This window comes from Vulpes lagopus, chromosome 11 (assembly GCF_018345385.1).
Source record: "Vulpes lagopus strain Blue_001 chromosome 11, ASM1834538v1, whole genome shotgun sequence".
In the NCBI taxonomy this organism is placed as follows: Eukaryota; Metazoa; Chordata; class Mammalia; order Carnivora; family Canidae; genus Vulpes; species Vulpes lagopus.
Genome location: NC_054834.1, coordinates 101,669,890 through 101,691,758, shown reverse-complemented (window position 1 = coordinate 101,691,758; position 21,869 = coordinate 101,669,890). Strand labels below are relative to the sequence as shown.

Genomic DNA, 21,869 nt, shown 5'->3' with positions numbered 1-21,869 from the left:
CACCAGGCTAGACTTGAAAGTTCTTTTGATGTATAAATGCAGTTCTTGTCTGTGTTGATCCTTGTGACTCAAAAGCAAATTTACTAATATCTTCAAAGTGCCCGAAGCTCCCAGAGAGGTTATCCCTGAAAAGAAAGTGCTTGTGGCGCCTCGTAAAAAGCCAGAAGTCCCACCTGTTACAGGTATTTGTCACTAGCCTTAGGTTTAAGAAGATATAACTCTTCTGCTCTTGAAAATATTTTGCACTAGTGGCCTCACCATTTTTAATTGTAATTTTACTAATATCTTTTAAGTGCCCGAGGCTCCCAAAGAAGTTGTCCCTGAAAAGAAAGTGCTTGTGGCGCCTCCTAAAAAGCCAGAAGTCCCACCTGTTACAGGTACTTGTCACCGACCTTAGGCTGAAAAAGACAGAACTCTCCTGCTCTTGAAAATATTTTGTTCTAGGCGTCTAATAACCCCTAAGTATAATTTACTAATATCTTTTAAGTGCCCGAGGCTCCTGAAGAAGTTGTCCCTGAAAAGAAAGTGCCTGTGGCACCTCCTAAAAGGCCAGAAGTCCCACCTGTTACAGGTACTTGTCACTCACCATAGACTTAAGAAGACATAACCCTTCTGTGCTTGAAAATATTTTGTTTCACTTGTCTCCAAAACCCCTAAGTATAATTTTACTAATATCTTTTAAGTGCCCGAGGCTCCCAAAGAAGTTGTCCCTGAAAAGAAAGTGCGTGTGCCGCCTCCTAAAAAGCCAGAAGTCCCACCTGTTACAGGTACTTGTCACCGACCTGAGGCTGAAAAAGATAACTCGGCTCTTGAAAATGTCTTGTTCCAGGGATCTTCATATTTCCTAAATGTAATTTTACTAATATCTTTTAAGTGCCCGAGGCTCCCGAAGAAGTTGTCCCTGAAAAGGAAGTGCATGTGCCGCCTCCTAAAAAGCCAGAAGTCCCACCTGTTACAGGTACTTGTCACCGACCTTAGGCTGAAAAAGATAACTCGGCTCTTAAAAATATCTTGTTCCAGGGATCTTCATATTTCCTAAATGTAATTTTACTAATATCTTTTAAGTGCCCGAGGCTCCCAAAGAAGTTGTCCCTGAAAAGAAAGTGCGTGTGCCACCTCCTAAAAAGCCAGAAGTCCCACCTGTTACAGGTACTTGTCACCAATGTTAGGCTTAAAAAAGCATAATTCTTCTGCTCTTGAAAATATCTTGTTCCAGGGATCTTCATATTTCCTAAATGTAATTTTACTAATATCTTTCAAGTGCCCGAGGCTCCCAAAGAAGTTGTCCCTGAAAAGAAAGTGCCTGCGGCGCCTCCCAAAAAGCCTGAAGTCCCACCAGCCAAAGGTAGTGCCCCCCCACCCCTCACCCCGACCCTCACCCTCACCCCCACCACCGTCACCGGGTTTGATACTGTCCCTTTGCCTCCCCTCCGTCTAACCATGACATTACTAATATCTCTAAAGTGCCGGAGGTGCCCAAGGCAGCTGTTCCAGAAAAGAAGGTGCCTAAAGTGATTCCTCCCAAACCGGAAAGTCCTCCCCCTGCAGGTAATGTCCGTGTCCTACATCCTAGGGCAAAAACTTATTTTAGCTAGAAAATTATGTATATAAATAAGACCATATAAGCGTGATAGAATTCTAAAGAAAGTCAGAAGTTAACCACAGTATCTTAGTGCATAATTACGTTATAGTCACCAATTTTTTTCCACCGTTTCTAAACACAAATTACCAATATCTTTGAAGTGCCTGAGGAACCACCCAAGGAAGTCATCCCTGAGAAGAGAGTACCGGTGGCTCCTCCCAAAAAGCCAGAAGCTCCACCTGCTAAAGGTATTTATCCTTCTGTGTTGTTGGTCACCTATTTCAGGGGGCTGGGAGAAGTGTCACAGGAGTGTCCACCAGTCTCATAAATTGCATTTGCTTGGGTAAATGTGTTGGCAATAAAACCCCTTTATAATCTCTAACTAAAAGATACTAATATCTTCAAAGTTCTTGAAGCTCCTAAAGAAGTTGTCCCCGAAAAGAAAATGTCTGTGGTTGTGCCCAAAAAGCCAGAAGTCCCACCTGCTAAAGGTATTTATTCACACTGTCCTATTAAGAAGAAAAGAATATCATCTTGTACTCTTCACCATCGTTGTAATATGTACCTTCGCCACTCATAAACTCTAAAAATACTAATATCTTTCAAGTGCCTGAAGTTCCTCAAGAAGCTGTCCCCGAAGAGATCATTCCCAAGGCACCACCCAAAAAACCAGATGCTCCTCCTGTTACAGGTACATGTTAGCCCTGACCTCAGTTTGAAGAAATATCTTCTTTTCTTCAGAATAATTTTAGCCCATTGCTCTTCATTAACTTAACTTTAAAACTACTAATATCTTTCAAGTACCTGAAGTTGCTCAAGAAGTTGTCCCAGAAAAGAAATTTCCCAGGGCACCACCCAAAACACCAGAAGCCCAACCAATTTCAGGTATTATTCACTCAAGTCCTTATCGAAAGAAGAAATACCAGTTCTGCTCTTGGAAATAGTTTTAGTCCACTGACCCCATTAATCTAAATGTAAAACTACTAATATCTTTTAAGTGCCTGAAGTTCCTCAAGAAATTGTCCCTGAAAAGAAAGCAGCAGTGGCACCTCCTAAAAAGCCTGAAGCCCCACCTGTTACAGGTACTTGTCTCTCACCATAGACTTAAGAAGATACAAGCCTTCTGCGCTTAAAAACATTTCGTTCTAGCAGTCTCGTAACCCTTAAGTGTAATTCTACTAATATCTTCTAAGTGCCCGAAGCTCCCAAAGAAGTTGTCCCTGAAAAGAAAGTGCGTGTGCCACCTCCTAAAAAGCCGGAAGTCCCACCTGTTACAGGTATTTGTCACTCACCTTCAGTTTAAAAAGACACAACTTCTGCTCTTGAAAATGTCTTGTTCCAGTGGTCTTCATAACTCCTAAGTGTAATTTTACTAATATCTTTTAAGTGCCTGAAGCTCCCAAAGAAGCTGTCCCTGAAAAGAAAGTGTCTGTGGCACCTCCTAAAAAGCCCAAAGTCCCACCTGTTACAGGTACTTGTCACTCACCTTAGACTTAAGAAGATATAACCCTTCTGTGTTTGAAAATGTTTTGTTCTAAGAGTCTCATAACCCTTAAGTGTAATTTTACTAATATCTTCTAAGTGCCCGAGGCTCCCAAAGAAGTTGTCCCTGAAAAGAAAGTGCGTGTGCCACCTCCTAAAAAGCTGGAAGTCCCACCTGTTACAGGTACTTGTCACTCAACATAGACTTAAGATATAACCCTTCTGTGCTTGAAAATGTTCTGTTCTAGTCATCTCGTAACCCTTAAGTGTAACTTCACTAATATCTTTTAAGTGCCCGAGGCTCCCAAAGAAGTTGTCCCTGAAATGGAAGTGCCTGTGGTGCTTCCTAAAGAGCCTGAAGTCCCACCTGTTACAGGTACTTGTCACTCACCTTCGATTTAGGAATATAACCCTTCTGCACTTAAAAATGTTTTGTTCTAGAAGTCTCATAACCCCTAAGTGTAATTTTACTAATATCTTCTAAGTGCCTGAGGCTCCCGAAGAAGTTGTCCCTGAAAAGAAAGTGCGTGTGCCACCTCCTAAAAAGCCAGAAGTTCCACCTGTTACAGGTACTTGTCACCGACCTTAGGCTGAAAAGATATCTCTGCTCCTGAAAATATCTTGTTAAAAAAAAAAAAGAAAAGAAAATATCTTTTCCAGGGGTCTTCGTAATTCCTAAGTATAATTTTACTAATATCTTTTAAGTGCCTGAGGCTCCCGAAGAAGTTGTCCCTGAAAAGAAAGTGCGTGTGCCGCCTCCTAAAAAGCCAGAAGTTCCACCTGTTACAGGTACTTGTCACCAACCTTAGGCTGAAAAAGATAACTTGGCTCTTGAAAATGTCTTGTTCCAGGGGGTCTTCGTAATTCCTAAATGTAATTTTACTAATATCTTTTAAGTGCCCGAGGCTCCCAAGGAAGTTGTCCCTGAAAAGAAAGTGCATGTGGCACCTCCTAAAAAGCCAGAAGTCCCACCTGTTACAGGTACTTGTCACCGACCTTAGGCTGAAAAAGATAACTCGGCTCTTGAAAATGTCTTGTTCCAGGAGTTTTCGTAATCCCTAAATGTAATTTTACTAATATCTTTTAAGTGCCTGAGGCTCCCAAAGAAGTTGTCCCTGAAAAGAAAGTGCGTGTGCCACCTCCTAAAAAGCCAGAAGTCCCACCTGTTACAGGTACTTGTCACCAATGTTAGGCTTAAAAAAGCATAATTCTTCTGCTCTTGAAAATGTCTTGTTCCAGGGGTCTTCATGATTCCTAAATGTAATTTTACTAATATCTTTCAAGTGCCCGAGGCTCCCAAAGAAGTTGTCCCTGAAAAGAAAGTGCCTGCGGCGCCTCCCAAAAAGCCTGAAGTCCCACCAGCCAAAGGTAGCCACCCCCACCCCGGCCCTCACCCTCACCCCCACCACCATCACTGGGTTTGATACTGTCCCTTTGCCTCCCCTCCCTCTAACCATGACATTACTAATATCTCTAAAGTGCCGGAGGTGCCCAAGGCAGCTGTTCCAGAAAAGAAGGTGCCTGAAGTGATTCCTCCCAAACCAGAAAGTCCTCCCCCTGCAGGTAATAATCAAACTCACAAAACCATTTTGTTTTAAAAGAGAACTCTCTACTTAGTGCTGTAAAAATCTTTTTGTAAGATATGTCCAATACTTTAGGCAACTCTAGCATTAAAATGAGCTTGTCTCTTTTAAGTGCATGAGGAGCCTGAAGAAGTTGCCTGGGAAGAGCCCCCCGCCGAAGCTGTGGAAGAGCCAGAGCCTGCTCCTCCTCCGAAAGGTACTTGGCCAGTAGCTAGGTCACCTTAGGAAACGTTCCTCCCCTCTTGCCCTGAAAATTCTGGACGTTTTGAACTTTTGTCTTATTTTTCATTCATCTTCACGGATTCTAAAAAAATAAATTTTAATATCTTTAGTGGCGGTGCCACCCAAGAAACCTGTCCCAGAAAAGAAACCACCTGCTATTGTTGCCAAAAAGCCTGAACCACCACCAGTGAAAGGTATCTCCCACCGCCACTAACCTCCTACAGAAAAATGTGTCTTTATTTAAAGTGTTGGTGGGGTTCCACGGCTATACCTAATGATTTTCATGTCATGGAAAATATGAGCTAAGAACAACTCATTATCTTTTAAAGTGCCTGAGGTACCCAAGGAAGTTGTCCCTGAAAAGAAGGTGCCTCCAGTGGTTCCCAAAAAAGAAGAAGTCCCACCTGCTAAAGGTACATACAGCTGACTACTGTGTGATGGAAGATAAAGTCTCTAACTCTTAAAAAAGTATTTTGTTCTATGTAGATGTGATGAATGTTTACTAGCGGCTCTTCATAATGTTCAACTACTAATATCTTTAAAGTGCCTGAAGTTCCAAAAGAAGTTGTTGCAGAGAAGAAAGTAACGGTGCCCAAGAAGCCCGAAGTCCCGCCACCTAAAGGTATGTGTCGCTAATGAGATTCTTCGGGAAAGCACTCCCCCTTGGTTTCAAAAGTTACTCATTATAGGAAACCCTGTTGTTTGTCAAACCTCTTTTATTCACAATCACAAACCTGCCGTTCTTGATTTTTAGGGTTTACATGTTTTTAAATAACATCATTGGTTTAAAGATAAACAAGAAACTGATGCATCTATTATGAGCATCAAAAAGTGGACTAACAAGGTTCCGTTAATCTTCGTAGGCCACATTTCCCTCCCTGCTGGGTGGGTCTCAGAACAGATTACTGGCCTTGTGAATTTTATTCTTGGATTTATCTCTGGGTTATTTGACCTAGATGTGAACTAGAGGTGGTATAAATTTCATGTCCTTCTCTACTACCCAGAAGTAAAACTAACTAATATCTTTAAAGTGCCAGAGGTGCCAAAGAAACCTGTCTTTGAAGAGGAACCAGCCATTCCTGTCCCTGAGAAAGCAGAATCTCCTCCTCCAGAAGGTACACATAAGACCATTAACGAGGGGATCCCTGGGTGGCGCAGCGGTTCGGCGCCTGCCTTTGGCCCAGGGCGCGATCCTGGAGACCTGGGATCGAATCCCACATCGGGCTCCCGGTGCATGGAGCCTGCTTCTCCCTCTGCCTGTGTCTCTGCCTCTCTCTCTCTCTGTGACTATCATAAAAAAAAAAAAAAAAAAAAAAAAAAAAAAAAAAAAAAAAAAAAAAAAAAAAAAAAAAAAAAAGACCATTAACGAGCTTGCCACTCATGACAATTGCTAATTTAAGCCTTGTTCCTCTTTTTTTCTTATTCAGTGTCTCTTGGTCACTTTCTATCCTGTAATTACTTGTCTTAAACATTCTTAATTAGTGCTGATTTGGGTTCTCAATCAGCGACATCTACACATCATAAGCTATATTAAAGTTTCTCTAATGCACACAAAAAGTAGGGCAGGACTAGTGACTGTAAATGACATTAAACACCAAAAAGGCTTTCTAAGCATTCAAATCAATAGAAACAGAAGTCCACGCGAATAAGGTAGATTTCATCTTCACAAAAATAAGAGAAGGTATTAATTAAAACAAGGGAGGAAGTCAAGGTTACTCGTTTTTATGTTCAGTGTTTTGTGCATCTCCAAATATTGTTCGATACATGGAATTAAAATTAACTATATTTTTAAAGTATATGAAGAACCTGAGGAAATTGCTCCTGAAGAGGAAGAGCCAGTTCCTGTCGCAGAGGAGGAGGAGCCAGAAGCCCCACCACCAGCAGGTACATGGCGGGATCCTGTACTACACGGGAAAATACATCATTTGACTTTTATAAGTATTAGAGATCTTCTTTAAGGTAAAAATGTTAGTCTTCTATCCTCTTACTTGAAATTTGACTTCACTGGCAAGAACAGAAGTCATTTGCACACACAAAGCTGTGGAATTTTCCAGTGTGCCTACCAAAGGAATGGGTGTGATCTTCTCTTTTCGTTCATTAGTGTCAAAGCTTTTCATTGTAATCATTTGACTGAAAGAAATTCCTATCTTTCAAGTGCCTGAAGAACCCAAGAAGATTGTTCCAGAGAAGAAAGTTCCTGTTATCAAGAAGCCAGAAGCTCCACCTCCTAAAGGTACTTACAGTAACATAAATCATTTTTCATTTTTGTGTGCTAAAATCTGACACTCTCTGTATTATGTATTGTGTCGTATTTATGTGCGTAACTGTTACCTAAATGTTGTTGTCAAATTAATGTGTACATGTTGTATCTTGTGATTTTATATTATTAAATGCTACTAATATCTTTAAAGTACCTGAGATGGCAAAGAAAGTTGTCCCAGTGAAGAAAGTCCCAACGGTTAAGAAGCCAGAAATACCTGCAGCTGAAGGTATTCACGTCAATCATTGATATCATTAGTATCATTCCATTTTTAAAGTTATCTGTTATCTGTGTTTGTTGTTGCATAACTATGGACAAAAATGTCCTTACTTCATTTCCAACAATTTTAATACTGCTCCATTAATTACAGATTCTTTATTCTTAACACTTAAGATGTTTCTAAATACTCTTTTTAAAATAAAACTAATATCTTCAAAGTGCCTGAGGTGCCCAAGAAACTTGTTCCAGTAAAGAGGGAAACTGTGCCTGTTGCCAAAAAACAAGAAGTCCTGCCCAAAAAAGGTACCTACCATGAAGAAAAAAATGTATATTTCTCTGAATGCTATCTGAGCAATTTCATAATAGGTCTTATGCAAAACCACATTTCACAGATAAAAAGGGGGAAGATCGTGAGGGCAAAGAGAAAAAAAATGATAAGCAGGAGGGGAAAAAATGAGATTCAGCTGTGCTATGACATGGTTCCATGGGGTAGCAAAGGACCTCCTCTGATTCAAGAAGTAGAACAGCTCAATTCAGCATATTTTGCTGAATGTCCAACCACTAACCAAACAGTGTCCTGCAAAAAAAAGTTCTTGTCCTGTCTTCAACCAACTTAAAGATGGTGTGAAGAAAGCACAGTACAACTCTAATAGAGACAGGAAGCAATCACACCTACAAGAGTATAAAGGGCTACAGAAACACAGAGCAAGGGAAGATAAATTTCAGGCAGAGGCATCAGGGAAAACTGTATGAAAGAAATAAAAATTTAAGTTTTGACTGATTTTTATGTTGTATAGCAATTGAGAAAATGGTCAGGCTTCAGAAAGATGACTAGCAATAGTTCCAGCTACTCAAAGACAGTGATAATAGTCAAGAGCCCCTGCAATTATTTAAGAGTTGGACAAGACCAATCGTAGTAGAAATGGAAGAAGAAAGAGATGGGAGATCGAATTGGTGTCTATTATGGAAACAAGTAGCGAAATAGAGGAGCCCAAGATGATCATAGAGGTTGTAGCTAGGTATCAGTGAGAATGGTTTATTGGGTCCCTAACTAATATTAGAAAGAAGAAAGTGTTTTTTTCACTTTTCAAACGTAGAAGCTGGGAATCTGCATCTAGAATTTAGGAAAGAGATCAGAGCTGGAGGTGTCGATGTAGAAGTCGTCCACAGAGAAATAAGAGTGGAGAGTGCAAGAGTGATTTCTCACAGAAGGTAGAGTCAAATTTTTAAAGCTTCAGAGTTAGGCCAGTGGAGAAGACTGGCATTTAAGGGTACTCAGAGGAAGAGAAGTGAATGAAGAAGGCTGAGAAAACTCATTTATAAAATTGGAATGCCCAAAAGGATGCCATGCCTCCAAAGCCAATATTCCCCCATGAAGTCTTGTAAGATAAAGTTCTTTTTACTGTATTCTTTGCCTGCTGTTTGCAGAATCTTGTACATCTTCTAAATTCTTAATAGTAAACAAAATCAATATCTTTAAAGTGCCTCAAGTGCCCAAGGAAATCATCCCAGAAAAGAAAGTGTCCGTTCCTATTCCTGAAGAGCCAGAAGCCCCACCTGTTCAAGGTACACAGCTGCTCTATAAATCTTGGAAAGATGACAGTTGTCTTCATCATCTTGCTTTGGTTGTAGATGGATCTTATGTATTTGTCTGTTGTCGGTCTTATGTAGTAAAATTGTTGATATTTTGGGGCCATCTGAAGAAGATGTTAGAGAGTATAACTAAGTTGGTATGTTGCAACTTAGCAGTTGAAAGATTCTATTGTGAATGCAGTCTAAAATATGATACTGTGTTTTTTAAGTTGAAGAGCCTCCCGAGGAAATAATGTATGAAGAAAAAGCATCCATAACCATTGGTAGAAAAGTGACTCCCCCTGTTGAAGGTATAAACATAAACTTTTTTAATCTCTTAAAGACTCCTGCTACAAATTAAAAAAAAAAAAACTATTCATAGGGTGACGTTCTTTCTTGAAATTCTATACAGAAGCATTCCAACATCTGCTTGCTTCACTTTTCAAATAGTTATACTTCTTTTAAGGTAGAATCTTTAATTTGATTATTCTTGATAGTAATTAATAATTCTGTTTACAAGGCAAAACTGGAATAATTGCATTGGATTCTCAAACAGTCACCCCTTGTCAAATTTTATTTTATTTTATTTTACTTTATTTTATTTTATTTTTACCCCTTGTCAAATTTTAAAAGTCATCTCATTCATCATCAACCTACATCAAATAGTTAATAGAATGTTTAATAGAAATCTTACCTCCTTTTCTATATAAGTGACTTTGTATGAAATGTATGTTTTTGTTTTTGTGACTACAATCTTTATATCGGTGTGAAATTTGTATGAGTCTTTGTGAAGAACTTTTCAATCTCATATCCTCTGTCAACATTCTTTAAAGAACGTGAAATTCAAAAGTATATCGAGCCTGAAGAACCTGAACCTGAACCACAGCCAGAAGAAATACCAATACAAGGTATTCAGTTACTTGGACTTAGCTCTTTATCATCATATTCTTCATCTTCACATACATATATATGTGTGTATGTTTAATGTTGTTCCTTGTGTCTCTCTGCATCTGTGTGTAAGATACTCTGTTGTAAATGTGCATTTCATTCTTACGTATCCCTGTCATTTGTGCTATCGATCTCATGTCAGGGGGGCTTACATGAATACTTCCTTTGTTTTTATTAGTGCCTTTGCCATATTTCTCATCATCGGTGTACAGTGTTGATATTTTTGTGTTTTATGTTGGACGCTAATGTGAATGTAAAAAGCAAACTTTATGCTTCACATATATGCTTAAATTTCTACTGAATGTACTATATATGCACATGCGAATTAGCATACACGTGTGCTAACACTCCTGAAATACTCTTTCAAGAACCTGAACCTGAAAAGAAGGTTGTTGAGAAACCAAAACTCAAACCAAAGCCTGCCGCACCACCTCCGGCTCCACCAAAGGAAGATGTGAAGGAGAAAATGTTCCAACTTAAAGGTATAAAAATGCTACTCCAAAGCTTTATTAACCTGCTTCACACTTCTATTCAGTCATCTGAAATGGTGCTTGCAAGAAATGTATTATTTTTTAAAGTGTGCGCTTTCAAACATGATCGAGCCGTGAGAGTTGCTTAGAGACCTGCGTTTTTTGCTGCCTCAGGGTGCTTTGTCTGGTCATGCCTCAAAGAAAGGGCATCATTGCTCATCGCTAGCTTCATCCTGGACATATGGATGCAGCGTGGCCCAACTAACCTTCTTATGGAGAAAGGGTTTTCTGATTTCAGAGTGTGATTATCATGCATATCTTTGGGATCTTGCGCACTGGAATATATGAGAAAACCCTGCATGAAACTTTGAATGTTGCAGTAACAAATTTATACAAAAGCCAAAGCTTTGTTCTTAAACAATTTCATGTGTTCTGAAATATGCTATAAGTAATAAACTTATGGCATCAATAGCTAATACGTTCTCATATACCATCAAAGGAAAGCATATGAATGACCTGCCGCTGCTCCCCCCACTTTTTTTTTCTTTTGAAACTTAAAAACCCATATTGTGTCCTATGTGGTCTTTGGCATAACCAGAAAGAGTGATTATGAATACATTTGATATCCAGCATCTCTTCTCATTATTAAATTTCCCTTCATTCTTTTAGTATTTAGATATTTCTTTGAATTGATGCAATGTTACTTAATTCTTAAAATGACATCTGAAATAAACTGGCAAATGCCTATTATTCTTCTCATGGTAATACAATGTCGTCTTATTTGTAGTGTCATGAGATTTCTCAATCTAAAATATCTACATTTAATCTTAGACGAGCACTTTTCCCATAGTCACCTACACATGTACAAAGCCAGTATCTTTCAGAGTAAACTACTGAGTTCTCATGATTCTTGCCCCTCGTTACCCTTCCTGGCCAGCAGGGGTAACTTCTGGCATTCCGAGTCAGATGGAAAATGGGCACCTCTTCAAAGGCTTCCCATCTATTGATTCATAGTCCATAAAGATACATATTTAATACAAATTTAAATGTAATATAAATGTACACGTAAAGGAAAATTTCTTCTTCCTGTAAAGAACCAAAATTATCTTCTTTCTCTACCAGACTTAATCTCACTACTCACTGTCAGAGTAAAAGGGCAATGTTTTCATGGTTTGAGTGCTTCTTGTGTGTTCTTTGGTGGCTGCTCTTGGCTGTTATCAATGCTATTATTAGGCTGTAAGCAAAGCTTGGTTTTACTCTTGGAGCAGATATTTAATAATTTACTTCAGATTAGTCTGAATATACAAATAATAACATTAAGATCATATTCTTTAAAGCTGTTTCAAAGAAGAAAGTTCCTGAAAAACCTGAAGTCCCAGAAAAAGTAGAGCTTAAGCCTCTGAAAGGTATTTCGCAGTCTGGAAAATGTATTTCTATGCAGTATCCCTTCATCGGGTTCCTTGCTCTTCCTGTCTTCTAGAATGTTCTGTCTTTCTTTTTTTTCTTCCTTTCTTTCTTTCATAATCAGAGTAGTCTCATTTATTTCTTGTATTTTTGTAGTTTTTATGGCCCTGACTCATAAGTGTTGCTGCCTTTGTCTCCCATCAAATTCATACATTGTGGATAGATATTGTTTATCTTTGTCTCATCTACATACGTCTTCTTGTATTTTCCTTAACTTGAAAATATCAAATTTTGCTGGTTAGCTGAAGTTAGTATCAAGACACATCTTAGGCTAAAATGCAGAGACCTAATAGTAGAAAGCTTTTGAATTTCACCTGAACAGAGTATTTTAGACAGTGTTAGAAGCGCTACATACAAGTCACGTCCTCCTTCCATACTATTGAGGTGACTTATAAGGATTTCCTGTGGCTTTCCTGTCACTCTCTTGTCACTGACTCCAAGAGGTTCTTTCAGGTGTGCAGATCTTACTGGGAGTTTAAGGGAGCATTCCTGATCACTGAAGGTCCTTTCTCAAAATTCATTCCTCTTTAAACTGTATTTTCCCTATCTAAACCTAGACCCCCAAACAAAAATAAATGGATCATACGCTTTAGGAAAATTTCTGTTAAAAATAAGATTATTAATTCTTCTAGTAAGTAAAATAGGTGGGAGCCTTATGTTTAAGTAATCAACACATCCATATCCAGAAACTGAATCTGTTCTTGATTCACTCTGGAATTTTAGAAAAATCACCCATCTAAATATACATTTCCTGACTTGTAAAGTGGAGATTACAAAATAATATTACTATGGGAGTTAGCTAGTAATGGAGGGAAACCCACCTAAACATTAAAATGACATGGATTGACATTATAAGAACTTTAAAAATAATAGCTGCAATGATGTGTTCTGTGCCTGAATCCCAAATGTCAATAAGACTTTAAAAACAAAATGGCAATACAGAAAAACAAATGCGAAGATGCATTTCCACTATTTCCATTGTATAAGTAAAAGATCTATGCCATTCCACATTAATTAGATGCATGGTTGTCTTTCCAGGTTTGATCAATGAAAATAGTTATACCTTGAGAATATTGGTAATGCTAAAATAGTATTGAAAGCCAGCACAATCTAACATGGATAAAAAAATTTAATGTTTGAGTGTGGAATTTTACTTAAAATACCTGGCAAAAAAAAAATCATTATTTAAAATATTTACCTTTTGTATATTTAAATTTTAGGTTATGCAAAGTTATCTTTACCACATTAAAAATAAAAACCTATTTAGGGTCACCTCGGTGGTTCAGTCAATTAAATATCTGACCCTTGATTTCAGCTCAGGTCTTGATCTCAAGGTCACGAGTTCAGGTCCTGGGTTGGGTTCCACGCTGGGTGTGGAGCCTACTTAAAAAACAAAAAACAGGGATCCCTGGGTGGCGCAGCGGTTTGGCGCCTGCCTTTGGCCCAGGGCGCGATCCTGGAGACCCGGGATCGAATCCCACGTCGGGCTCCCGGTGCATGGAGCCTGCTTCTCCCTCCGCCTGTGTCTCTGCCTCTCTCTCTCTCTGTGACTATCATAAATAAATAAAAAATTAAAAAAAAAAAAACCTACTTAATGAGTTGCAAATATATTGCCTAAAGCACCAAATGGAAAATTTTGTAGAAATATCTAAAAACTCAGATTTATGAGTAAATAAAAAGGATGTTAAGTGATACAAATAAATAATGGTTTAAACTGGTTTTCATTAACATCAGTAGAGAGGTAAGAGGATTCAGCAATCACCCAGTGTTTCTCTTTTTTTTTCCACTCAAATCCATGAGGGTTGTAAGAGAAGGGAGGAGGCTGCTCTAGATAATATTATCCATTTAGTAGTCACTAAAGATGCAGGACAGAATGAACTTAGTATTCCTTGGGTCCCTTTTAGTCTAATTTTGAGAACCTTTTCTGATTCATTAAAAATGTGCTCCAACACAAGCTCTCAAATTCTGTAGTTTTATAATTTTAGGTTAGTATTATTTCAAAAAGGAGATCTTAAGAAATGATATTTCCTTTCTGTTAAGAAAATGAGAGTGCTCTTTCCCCAATACCAAGGTCATCAGCCAGATCCCTAGGCTTTCTTCTCCTGCCTGTGGAGATTGAATAATGACACTAACACTTACCATTTTAATGTAATTAAGAGTTGGGGAGATACCAATGTAGATTTGAACTGATCTACAATTTTAGATTGCGGCAAAGATGCTGTCAAGAAAAAAAAAAACAAAAACAAGAAAAAAAAAGATGCTGTCAAGAGCCCTGTATATGATCAAAGATTCATAAAATTGATATAGAATATCATCTACCCTCACGCAAGATAACTGTATTTGCTTGCGATGAATGCAACGGAATTTGTCACAGGCCATATAAGATGTTTGCAAAAAAAAAAAAATGCATCGAAGTGTATTAATTGCTTTTAAATTCTGTGATATTTATATGCAACAAAAATTTTTATTACTGTAGCTAACTAGTTTTGAAAGAGATCTTTTTCTTGTTGAAATTTACTTTTTATATGAATTTACTTCAAAATTTGAAATCATATTCTTTTAAGTGCCTGGAGCTGAAAAGAAAGTTCGCAAATTACTTCCTGAACCTAAACCTCAACCAAAGGAAGAAGTTGTTCTCAAAAGCGGTATAGTATTTTTCAACTGTTTTGTTAGCTTTAAATTTGCCAAAAAAAAAAAAGACTTGAAAGCTTACAAAATGTTTCTGTCTTTTGGTTATCTTTTAATCAAATTACCTACTTATCAAAATTCATTTATAGTTGCACTGAATATTGGGAAGGCTATCATTTTCATAGCTTTTTTAAAAAGAAGGCAGAAATTTTGTGAGCATTCACAGTTTTGAAGTTTACATGCATAGACGTAACTAAACTGATCATACTCTCAGCTAATAATAATGACCACAGTTGTCATGTTCATAATCAAATTATATAGTTAAAATACACTAAACCTATTAAATACTCTAAATTAGAGCAAACTACTTAAGCCTAAATTCAGTATTCAGTTTTAAAGTGTGATACAGGATCATCACAACTAATAAATAACATTTCTTTTAAAAAAAACTGAGCATTTCTTTCTACTAATAAAAATCTTGAAGAATTGGTAAGCAGGATACTCAGATGAGGAATGGAAATCTAACATTTTTTTTTCACACAGAATTACAGGTGTCTAGACAAAACTCTTTGGCTGTCTCCACTGAAGTAAACTTTATACTTATTTAAATACTCTTCATATTACAACGTTGAATTAGGATTTGAATTTGTTGCTATTCAAATTATTCGTTTTGTGTTTTGGTCATCTTTGCAACAGAGTTGTCTCCGAACAACAGCTTGTCTTTGTACATGGATATAAAGTGACTCCCAGTGTTATTCTAATTAATATAACTACCTTTTATTTAAAAAAAAACAAAAACAAAAAACAAGCACTTCTAGCATAAAGCCTGATTTGCCAGTGTACTAGGTTGCATGCTTTTCATTTTCCTTGCTTTGTACATTATTTGCATTTGTCCAGTGTGTTCAACATCTTCATTAGTTTGTTTGTCTTAGTTTACATATAAACCTTTTTGTCTTTTAAGTTCTAAGAAAGAGACCTGAAGAAGAAGAACCTAAAGTAGAACCTAAAAAACTAGAAAAAATTAAAAAACCAGGTAGGAATCTCAGCAACAATTATCTTTTAACGAAATGGACGTTTAACAAAAGGTTTATCGTGTAAACATTTCTGGAGTTAAATATAGACATAGCTTCACATTTCGTCTGTGAGATAGTCTCGTGCTTTCCATTGTCTGCTTTCTGTTTAAATATCTTTATAGTAATTTCCAAATCCATTCACGTATTTTCCTGCACTTCCTTACTGTGATTACTTTACCACTTGTTCTTCTAGAAGTGACTGGGAATTAATCAGATTGGCTGCAAAATAACTTCATGGGAGGGTTCAGCAAATGGGGCACAGACCTGGGGGTGCTTTTAAGTGGGTGGTGGGTTGTTATCATTAGCCTATTCTCAAAGGGTGTGTTTATTAGATGGAAGGGATCTAGAAAGGGAGAGCTAACAGAGTTGGGATGCAAGGGGATGGAATAAGAGAAAGTAAAATAAATTGAGGCACAGTCAGGGAGACAAAATAGAAATTAATTGATATGTTGTAAGGTTTCGTTAAAAGCCAGTAATAGAACTTTGAAAAATAGTCTGATCTGGTTATTTCAGGTCAGTTGATTTCTAAGTATTCAATTAACACTAGAAAATAATCTTATTATCTTAAAGTACCAGAGCCACCTCCAAAAGCTGTTGAAGAGGCTGAAGTACCTCCAGCTCCAGTTACAAAAAGGGAAAGGAAAGTTCCTGAACCAGTAAAAGGTACAAACTTAAAAGCACTTTCTTAGTTGTCTCAAAAAAAAAAAAAATGTGAATATGCATCATTTAAAAAACTGTCACCCTGGCATTAAGATTTGAACACATGACCTTAATCTACTCATCACACATGGCTTTAATTTCCTTTACCATTTCACTCTTAGGTGCACTTGGCTAATGACCACCCATTTGTTAAATTTAATATGTTATAAGCACTAGGTAAAAAATGGATAATGAGACGAAAAACAACATTAGAACCTATAAAATGCTTTATTATATTTTCCAAATATTTTGTCTCAACTGCAAAATAAACTTTAGGTCAAACACTTGATTTGGTGACTATATGGGTTTAAATTCTAATATCTCCCAAGATAAATTATATCTACCAATTTGGTCTGATTTTGTGAAAAACTTCAAAAATACTGTGATAACCTGCTTACAACTGTGAATTCTTTTAGTGCCTGAAATTAAGCCAGCAATACCTCTCCCTGGACCTGAACCTAAACCAAAGCCTGAACCAGGTAAGTAAGCCTCTCCTCAGTGTCAGCAGCCTATTCCTGCATGCTTCTCACCATTTGTCAAATAACAGAATTCAACCAAGCAAATGTGAAGATCTAATAGGCTTTACTAAACAATTCATGAATGAGCAGCACCTTATCTAGCAAATAGAGAGGCACTCCAAGGAGCTATACAAGAGGGAAGGTTTTTATAGACTGAGGGTGAGGACATGAAAGTCATGAGCAAAAAAAAAAAAAAAAAAAGGTGGCAGAGGAGGTTGTCTGCTAGAGGAAAAAGCAGGGGGGTTTTATGATGCAGATTATTTCATTCTTTGGGGGATGGAGAGGAACCAACAGACTCATTGGCGCTGATGGAAAAGAAAATATGCTGGCTGACCAGTTAAAACCACATTTCTGCGGGGAAGGTTGAAACTGCAATTAGACTGGGTATTAAGTCTCATTTTGGGGACTCAGTCTAAGTGATACCATTTTGAGTCTGTGTGTAAGTGATACCATTTTGAGTCTGTGTGTGTTTTTTAGCAAAAATGTAGGGCTTTTTTAAAAAAGGAAATAAAAGTCAGCACGCATCAGATGACTTATAAATATCCCAATATATTTTTAGATTATATTATTTTTTACCCAATATAATTAAACATATTGGGATATATTACTACATCATACTATATGTAGTTCATGCTATAATTAGAATATATTTTCTCTGTAAAACTAGAGATTTGAAAATGTCAAAGTTATATCAGAAAAGGCAAATAGGCCTCCAAATGAGATTTTAGGAAGAAACAAATGAATGCATTAATGCAATGGACATCTCTCTACAGAAGTGAAAGTAATCAAACCACCTCCTGTGGAGCCTGCACCGACCCCCATCGCTGCCCCTGTGACGGTGCCTGTGGTTGGAAAGAAAACAGGTAATTATTCTGTAGTTTTCTTTTTGTTTGTTTTTTGGGGGGCTTAATAAAAGTATTCATACTTCATTGTAGGCCCTCTTTTGTTGAGACATAGGCATCATCAACTTGGGGGGAGGCTAATAAATTCTTTGATTAAAGTTTCTTCATCAGATGTCCTTTCCTAACCTAATCTCTCACCCATGGGTGCATATTGTATTTTGATTCGGAATATTCATTCCTTCAAAGCATCTTTGCTTTATGTGCTTTTGAAATTAAGTAATGAATATGTTCAAGGCTGATGAAAACTAAGGAGAAAGCCTTACATATAGGCAGCCCTTGGATATTCAAATTTTCCACTTACCCTCTAGGAATCATTTGTCCTTTTTTTTTTTTTAAAGGCGGCATATTAACAAAATGAAAAGATTCTGGAAATGGATAGTGTTGATGATTGCAAATTGTGAATATACTTAACGCAACTGAATTGTATACTTTAAAATGGTTAAAATGGTGAATTTTGTTAGTTTTTTTTTACCACAATTAAAAAGGGAGAGACTTCATATTTCAGCATTTAAATCTATATAATAATCTAGGTCAATAATAATTCTTTTAAATGTACTAACTCAGTGGCATTGACTATCTCAGGTATAAATTTATGATACTTATTAGTTGTATATGAACTATTAGTTCATCACGTTGATGAAAATCTCAAAACCAAAAGTGATTTGATCAGTTTGATCAATGATCAATACATATCCTAATTATTTGACCCTTAGCTAGTTATTTTATCTAAGTTTTAATTTACTAGTCTGTAAAATCTGATGAATAATTATATCTGCCTCATAAGATTATTATAAGGATTAAATAAAGGTAAAACTGCACAGTGCTTGGTGCATAGTAAGCACTATGGAGATATTAAAATTTTTATTATGTCTAATGGCATGAGACAATATGCTATATTCTTTGGGCTGTAGTTCAACTTTAATATTTATGATATATTTTGTCACTGGAATTTATGATTGGGACATTATTCTGTTCAACTTTTACAATTTCAATATGATACTTTTTGTTAGTTCAGAAAAGGATAATAATCGTCATTGACTTAATTAAGTACGTGTAAAAATAAAGCTTTTCTCACATTCCCAGGGGTTGAAGCTAGAGAGCTGGTTCTACAGTTTGTACTGCCCCCCATTAGTAATTTCATTAAACTCTAAATGTAGGAACTGACTTGCTTTTTTGCCTTAGTTTGTTGTCTAAGAGAAATCTTCAAAGGAATCCATATGTATGTAGCACATAGACCCCTTCTCTTTCCCTAATCTTTACTGGATTTGTCTGCTCAGTTAAAAAAAAATAGGCTTTTGGTAACTTCTGGGCCATTTCCCTTTTCCTACATCAACTCCTTGTTGACAGAACCTTCTTTCCTAGGTTCACTTAACCAACACATACATAAATATATAGAATCCTTTGCACAGCTGAGCAAGAGTTAAACTTCTCATTAGGCAACAGTACGTTTTCTCCCAGAAATGGGAGGAGAATAAGGCACCTACTGAAAGTAATTTTTTAATCCTAAATATGTTGGTCGCTTAGGGTGGTCACATTATTGACCAGAATGATACTGATCAAAACATGCCTTCTTGGAAATATCAAAGTATTTTCCATGGAAGTCATATACATAAAGCCAATTTCTCTTCATGCATTAATATTTATAATAACATGACTCACCCTGCATGGTTTACTACTAGGCATAAAATAGGTCTGAAAATTGTTTGAATGCTGAGTTTTCCTTTTTATTTCAGAAGCCAAAGCACCTAAAGAGGAGGCTGCCAAGCCGAAAGGTCCCATCAAAGGTAAGATTCATTTCCCTGCACCTAAATTATAACCTTTCATTCTGGGAAACTTTACATTCAAGGGGGAGAAAGTTTCAAAAATTCTAAATATCTTTATTATTCATAATTGATTCTGATAAAACTAATATGTCTTCTGATATCTCAAGTAACATACCTCTAATATTATTCAAATGAGTATTGTCTATACCAACTGTATTTTAGCATAATGAACTCTATAAATTCTCAGCTTCATTCTTCATCTACATGATATTTATATGGGACAATGAAATAATTAGACATTAATCAGGACATTTTATATTTGGGTTTAAAACTTGAGAAAATGAAGAACATTTCTTATTTGTGGATTCCTTATGCCATCCCGTTTTCCTATCTGAAAGAAGGCAGTAAAAATTCATTTGGCCTTTCAATTGCCTAGACTTTACTTTTCTGTTCTTGTCTTCAAGTTGCTCCACTGCTGGTTTTATTCATACTTGGCTAAGTATGCACTTCTGACCCTTATGAAAATGCTAAGTCAACTTTTAACTTTATTTTGAATTAGGTATCCCCAAAAAGACTCCTTCACCAATAGAAGTTGAAAGGAAAAAGTTAAGACCAGGAAGTGGTGGAGAGAAACCTCCCGATGAGGCCCCTTTCACCTACCAGCTAAAGGCTGTACCACTGAAGTTTGTGAAAGAGATCAAAGACATTGTCTTGACTGAAGCAGAGTCGGTTGGGTCTTCTGCGATCTTTGAATGTCTGGTCTCCCCGTCCACTGCAATTACAAGCTGGATGAAAGACGGTAGCAATATCCGTGAGAGCCCAAAGCACAGATTCATCGCAGATGGTAAAGACAGAAAGCTGCATATCATGGATGTCCAGCTTTCTGATGCCGGCGAATACACCTGTGTCTTACGCTTGGGAAATAAGGAGAAGACCTCCACGGCCAAACTTGTTGTGGAAGGTAATTTCCAGTCTGCTGAATATGGTCCTTGCTAAACTTTAACACAACCAACCGCAGTCACAATTTTTATTGTAACTTTAGACAAAACCGCTTATTTCCAAGTCTTATATCATTGAACATATTGCGTGTATATTGAAAAGTCTTTGCAGATTTTTAATAATGAAATTCTCCACAGAACTTCCTGTGCGTTTCGTAAAGACACTCGAGGAGGAGGTCACCGTGGTCAAAGGACAGCCACTGTACTTGAGCTGTGAGCTAAACAAGGAGCGCGATGTGGTCTGGAGGAAGGATGGGAAGATCGTGGTGGAGAAACCTGGCAAAATTGTGCCCGGTGTCATCGGCTTGTTGCGAGCCCTGACCATCAACGATGCAGATGACCAGGATGCTGGAACATACACAGTTACCGTGGAAAACGCCAACAACCTGGAATGTTCATCCTGTGTCAAAGTAGTAGGTTCGTACTTGGCCGGGAGATTGGGTCCTGCTTATTATGCTTACTATTACTATACTAGTAGTATTACTATTACTATAATAGTATTACTATTATACTAATATTACTATTAGTATGTTACTAATATTATTAGTAATATACTAATATTACTATTATGCTAATGCTTGTTGCATTAGCAAAATAGAAGAGAGCATTTTATTTCCCAGCCTTGTACCTTCTCTAAATAAGGGAACACATCACAGCAGATGAATTATATCCACTTTTGAAATTTTTTTTCTACCTCTGAAATTTACCATGGGGGCTATTTACGTTACTTGTTCAGGTCATGACTATTTTTTTCTGACCTCATTTTCATGCAGAAGTCATCAGAGACTGGCTGGTGAAGCCTATACGGGATCAGCACGTGAAACCAAAGGGCACGGCTGTTTTTGCCTGCGTGATAGCAAAGGATACTCCAAACATCAAGTGGTTCAAAGGATATGATGAAATCCCCCTGGAACCTAATGATAAGACTGAGATAGTAAGAGAAGGAAATCATCTCTTCCTCAAAGTCAAGAACGCCACACCGGAAGATATCGATGAATATGCGGTGGAAATTGAAGGGAAAAGATACCCCGCAAAGCTGACACTAGGAGGTATAAAAGTCTTTCCTTTTATTCTAAAAGATAAGTTTTGAATGTGAATAAGGCCAAATAACACACACATACACACACACAAAAGGGAAGAAAGCATTGTGAGATTGTTTAAAGCATTATGATTTTTTTTTGTCCTTGACCAATACAGAGCGCGAAGTTGAATTGCTTAAGCCAATCGAGGATGTTACCATTTATGAGAAGGAAAGTGCAAGCTTTGATGCAGAAATCTCAGAGGCAGACATTCCTGGACAGTGGAAACTGAAGGGAGAACTTCTTCGGCCCTCTCCTGTGAGTCGTTTCCCATTTAAGTTGTCTATCACATAAAATATCCACGTTCTATATGCAGGTTTGACATTCAGATTTGGTTCAATAACGATGGAGCTCTTTCAGGATTCTAAAGTCTCAGAGAGGGGAAGAACTTGGATGCACGATTTGTG

General features: G+C 37.3%; 2 protein-coding genes across 29 annotated transcripts in view; both read left to right on the top strand.

Annotated features, from left to right (window-relative positions):
* The window catches only part of LOC121501618 (titin-like), a 281,158-nt gene that overhangs the window by 144,523 nt on the left and 114,766 nt on the right, over nucleotides 1-21,869 (top strand). For 4 of the 27 annotated variants that reach the window (XM_041773879.1, XM_041773875.1, XM_041773874.1 and 1 more), the window contains 16 exons: nucleotides 1,744-1,830; nucleotides 5,901-5,984; nucleotides 6,664-6,753; nucleotides 7,025-7,102; nucleotides 10,237-10,350; nucleotides 11,676-11,744; nucleotides 14,367-14,447; nucleotides 15,392-15,463; nucleotides 16,074-16,166; nucleotides 16,619-16,681; nucleotides 17,494-17,583; nucleotides 19,356-19,406; nucleotides 19,945-20,346; nucleotides 20,522-20,800; nucleotides 21,157-21,432; nucleotides 21,581-21,720. In XM_041773879.1, the coding sequence (XP_041629813.1) occupies nucleotides 1,744-1,830; nucleotides 5,901-5,984; nucleotides 6,664-6,753; nucleotides 7,025-7,102; nucleotides 10,237-10,350; nucleotides 11,676-11,744; nucleotides 14,367-14,447; nucleotides 15,392-15,463; nucleotides 16,074-16,166; nucleotides 16,619-16,681; nucleotides 17,494-17,583; nucleotides 19,356-19,406; nucleotides 19,945-20,346; nucleotides 20,522-20,800; nucleotides 21,157-21,432; nucleotides 21,581-21,720 (2,069 nt within the window). Of the gene's footprint in view, nucleotides 1-293; nucleotides 378-683; nucleotides 768-874; nucleotides 959-1,065; nucleotides 1,150-1,261; nucleotides 1,346-1,464; nucleotides 1,549-1,743; nucleotides 1,831-3,549; nucleotides 3,634-3,769; nucleotides 3,854-3,961; nucleotides 4,046-4,152; nucleotides 4,237-4,348; nucleotides 4,433-4,543; nucleotides 4,628-4,759; nucleotides 4,844-4,979; nucleotides 5,064-5,198; nucleotides 5,283-5,413; nucleotides 5,492-5,900; nucleotides 5,985-6,663; nucleotides 6,754-7,024; nucleotides 7,103-10,236; nucleotides 10,351-11,675; nucleotides 11,745-14,366; nucleotides 14,448-15,391; nucleotides 15,464-16,073; nucleotides 16,167-16,618; nucleotides 16,682-17,493; nucleotides 17,584-19,355; nucleotides 19,407-19,944; nucleotides 20,347-20,521; nucleotides 20,801-21,156; nucleotides 21,433-21,580; nucleotides 21,721-21,869 lie in introns of all 27 variants that reach the window. The other 23 variants (XM_041773876.1, XM_041773868.1, XM_041773865.1 and 20 more) reach the window with 16 other exon arrangements.
* Nucleotides 7,109-10,215, top strand: LOC121501621 (titin-like). Of its 2 annotated transcripts, XM_041773885.1 has the most exons (5): nucleotides 7,109-7,358; nucleotides 7,568-7,651; nucleotides 8,831-8,914; nucleotides 9,151-9,231; nucleotides 9,754-10,215. In XM_041773885.1, the coding sequence occupies exons 1-5, from the start codon at nucleotides 7,289-7,291 to the stop codon at nucleotides 9,903-9,905; spliced, it is 471 nt and encodes a 156-aa protein (XP_041629819.1). In that variant the 5' UTR covers nucleotides 7,109-7,288; the 3' UTR covers nucleotides 9,906-10,215. The 2 variants fall into 2 exon arrangements, with proteins under 2 accessions (XP_041629819.1, XP_041629818.1); XM_041773884.1 differs by having other exon boundaries at nucleotides 8,831-9,780.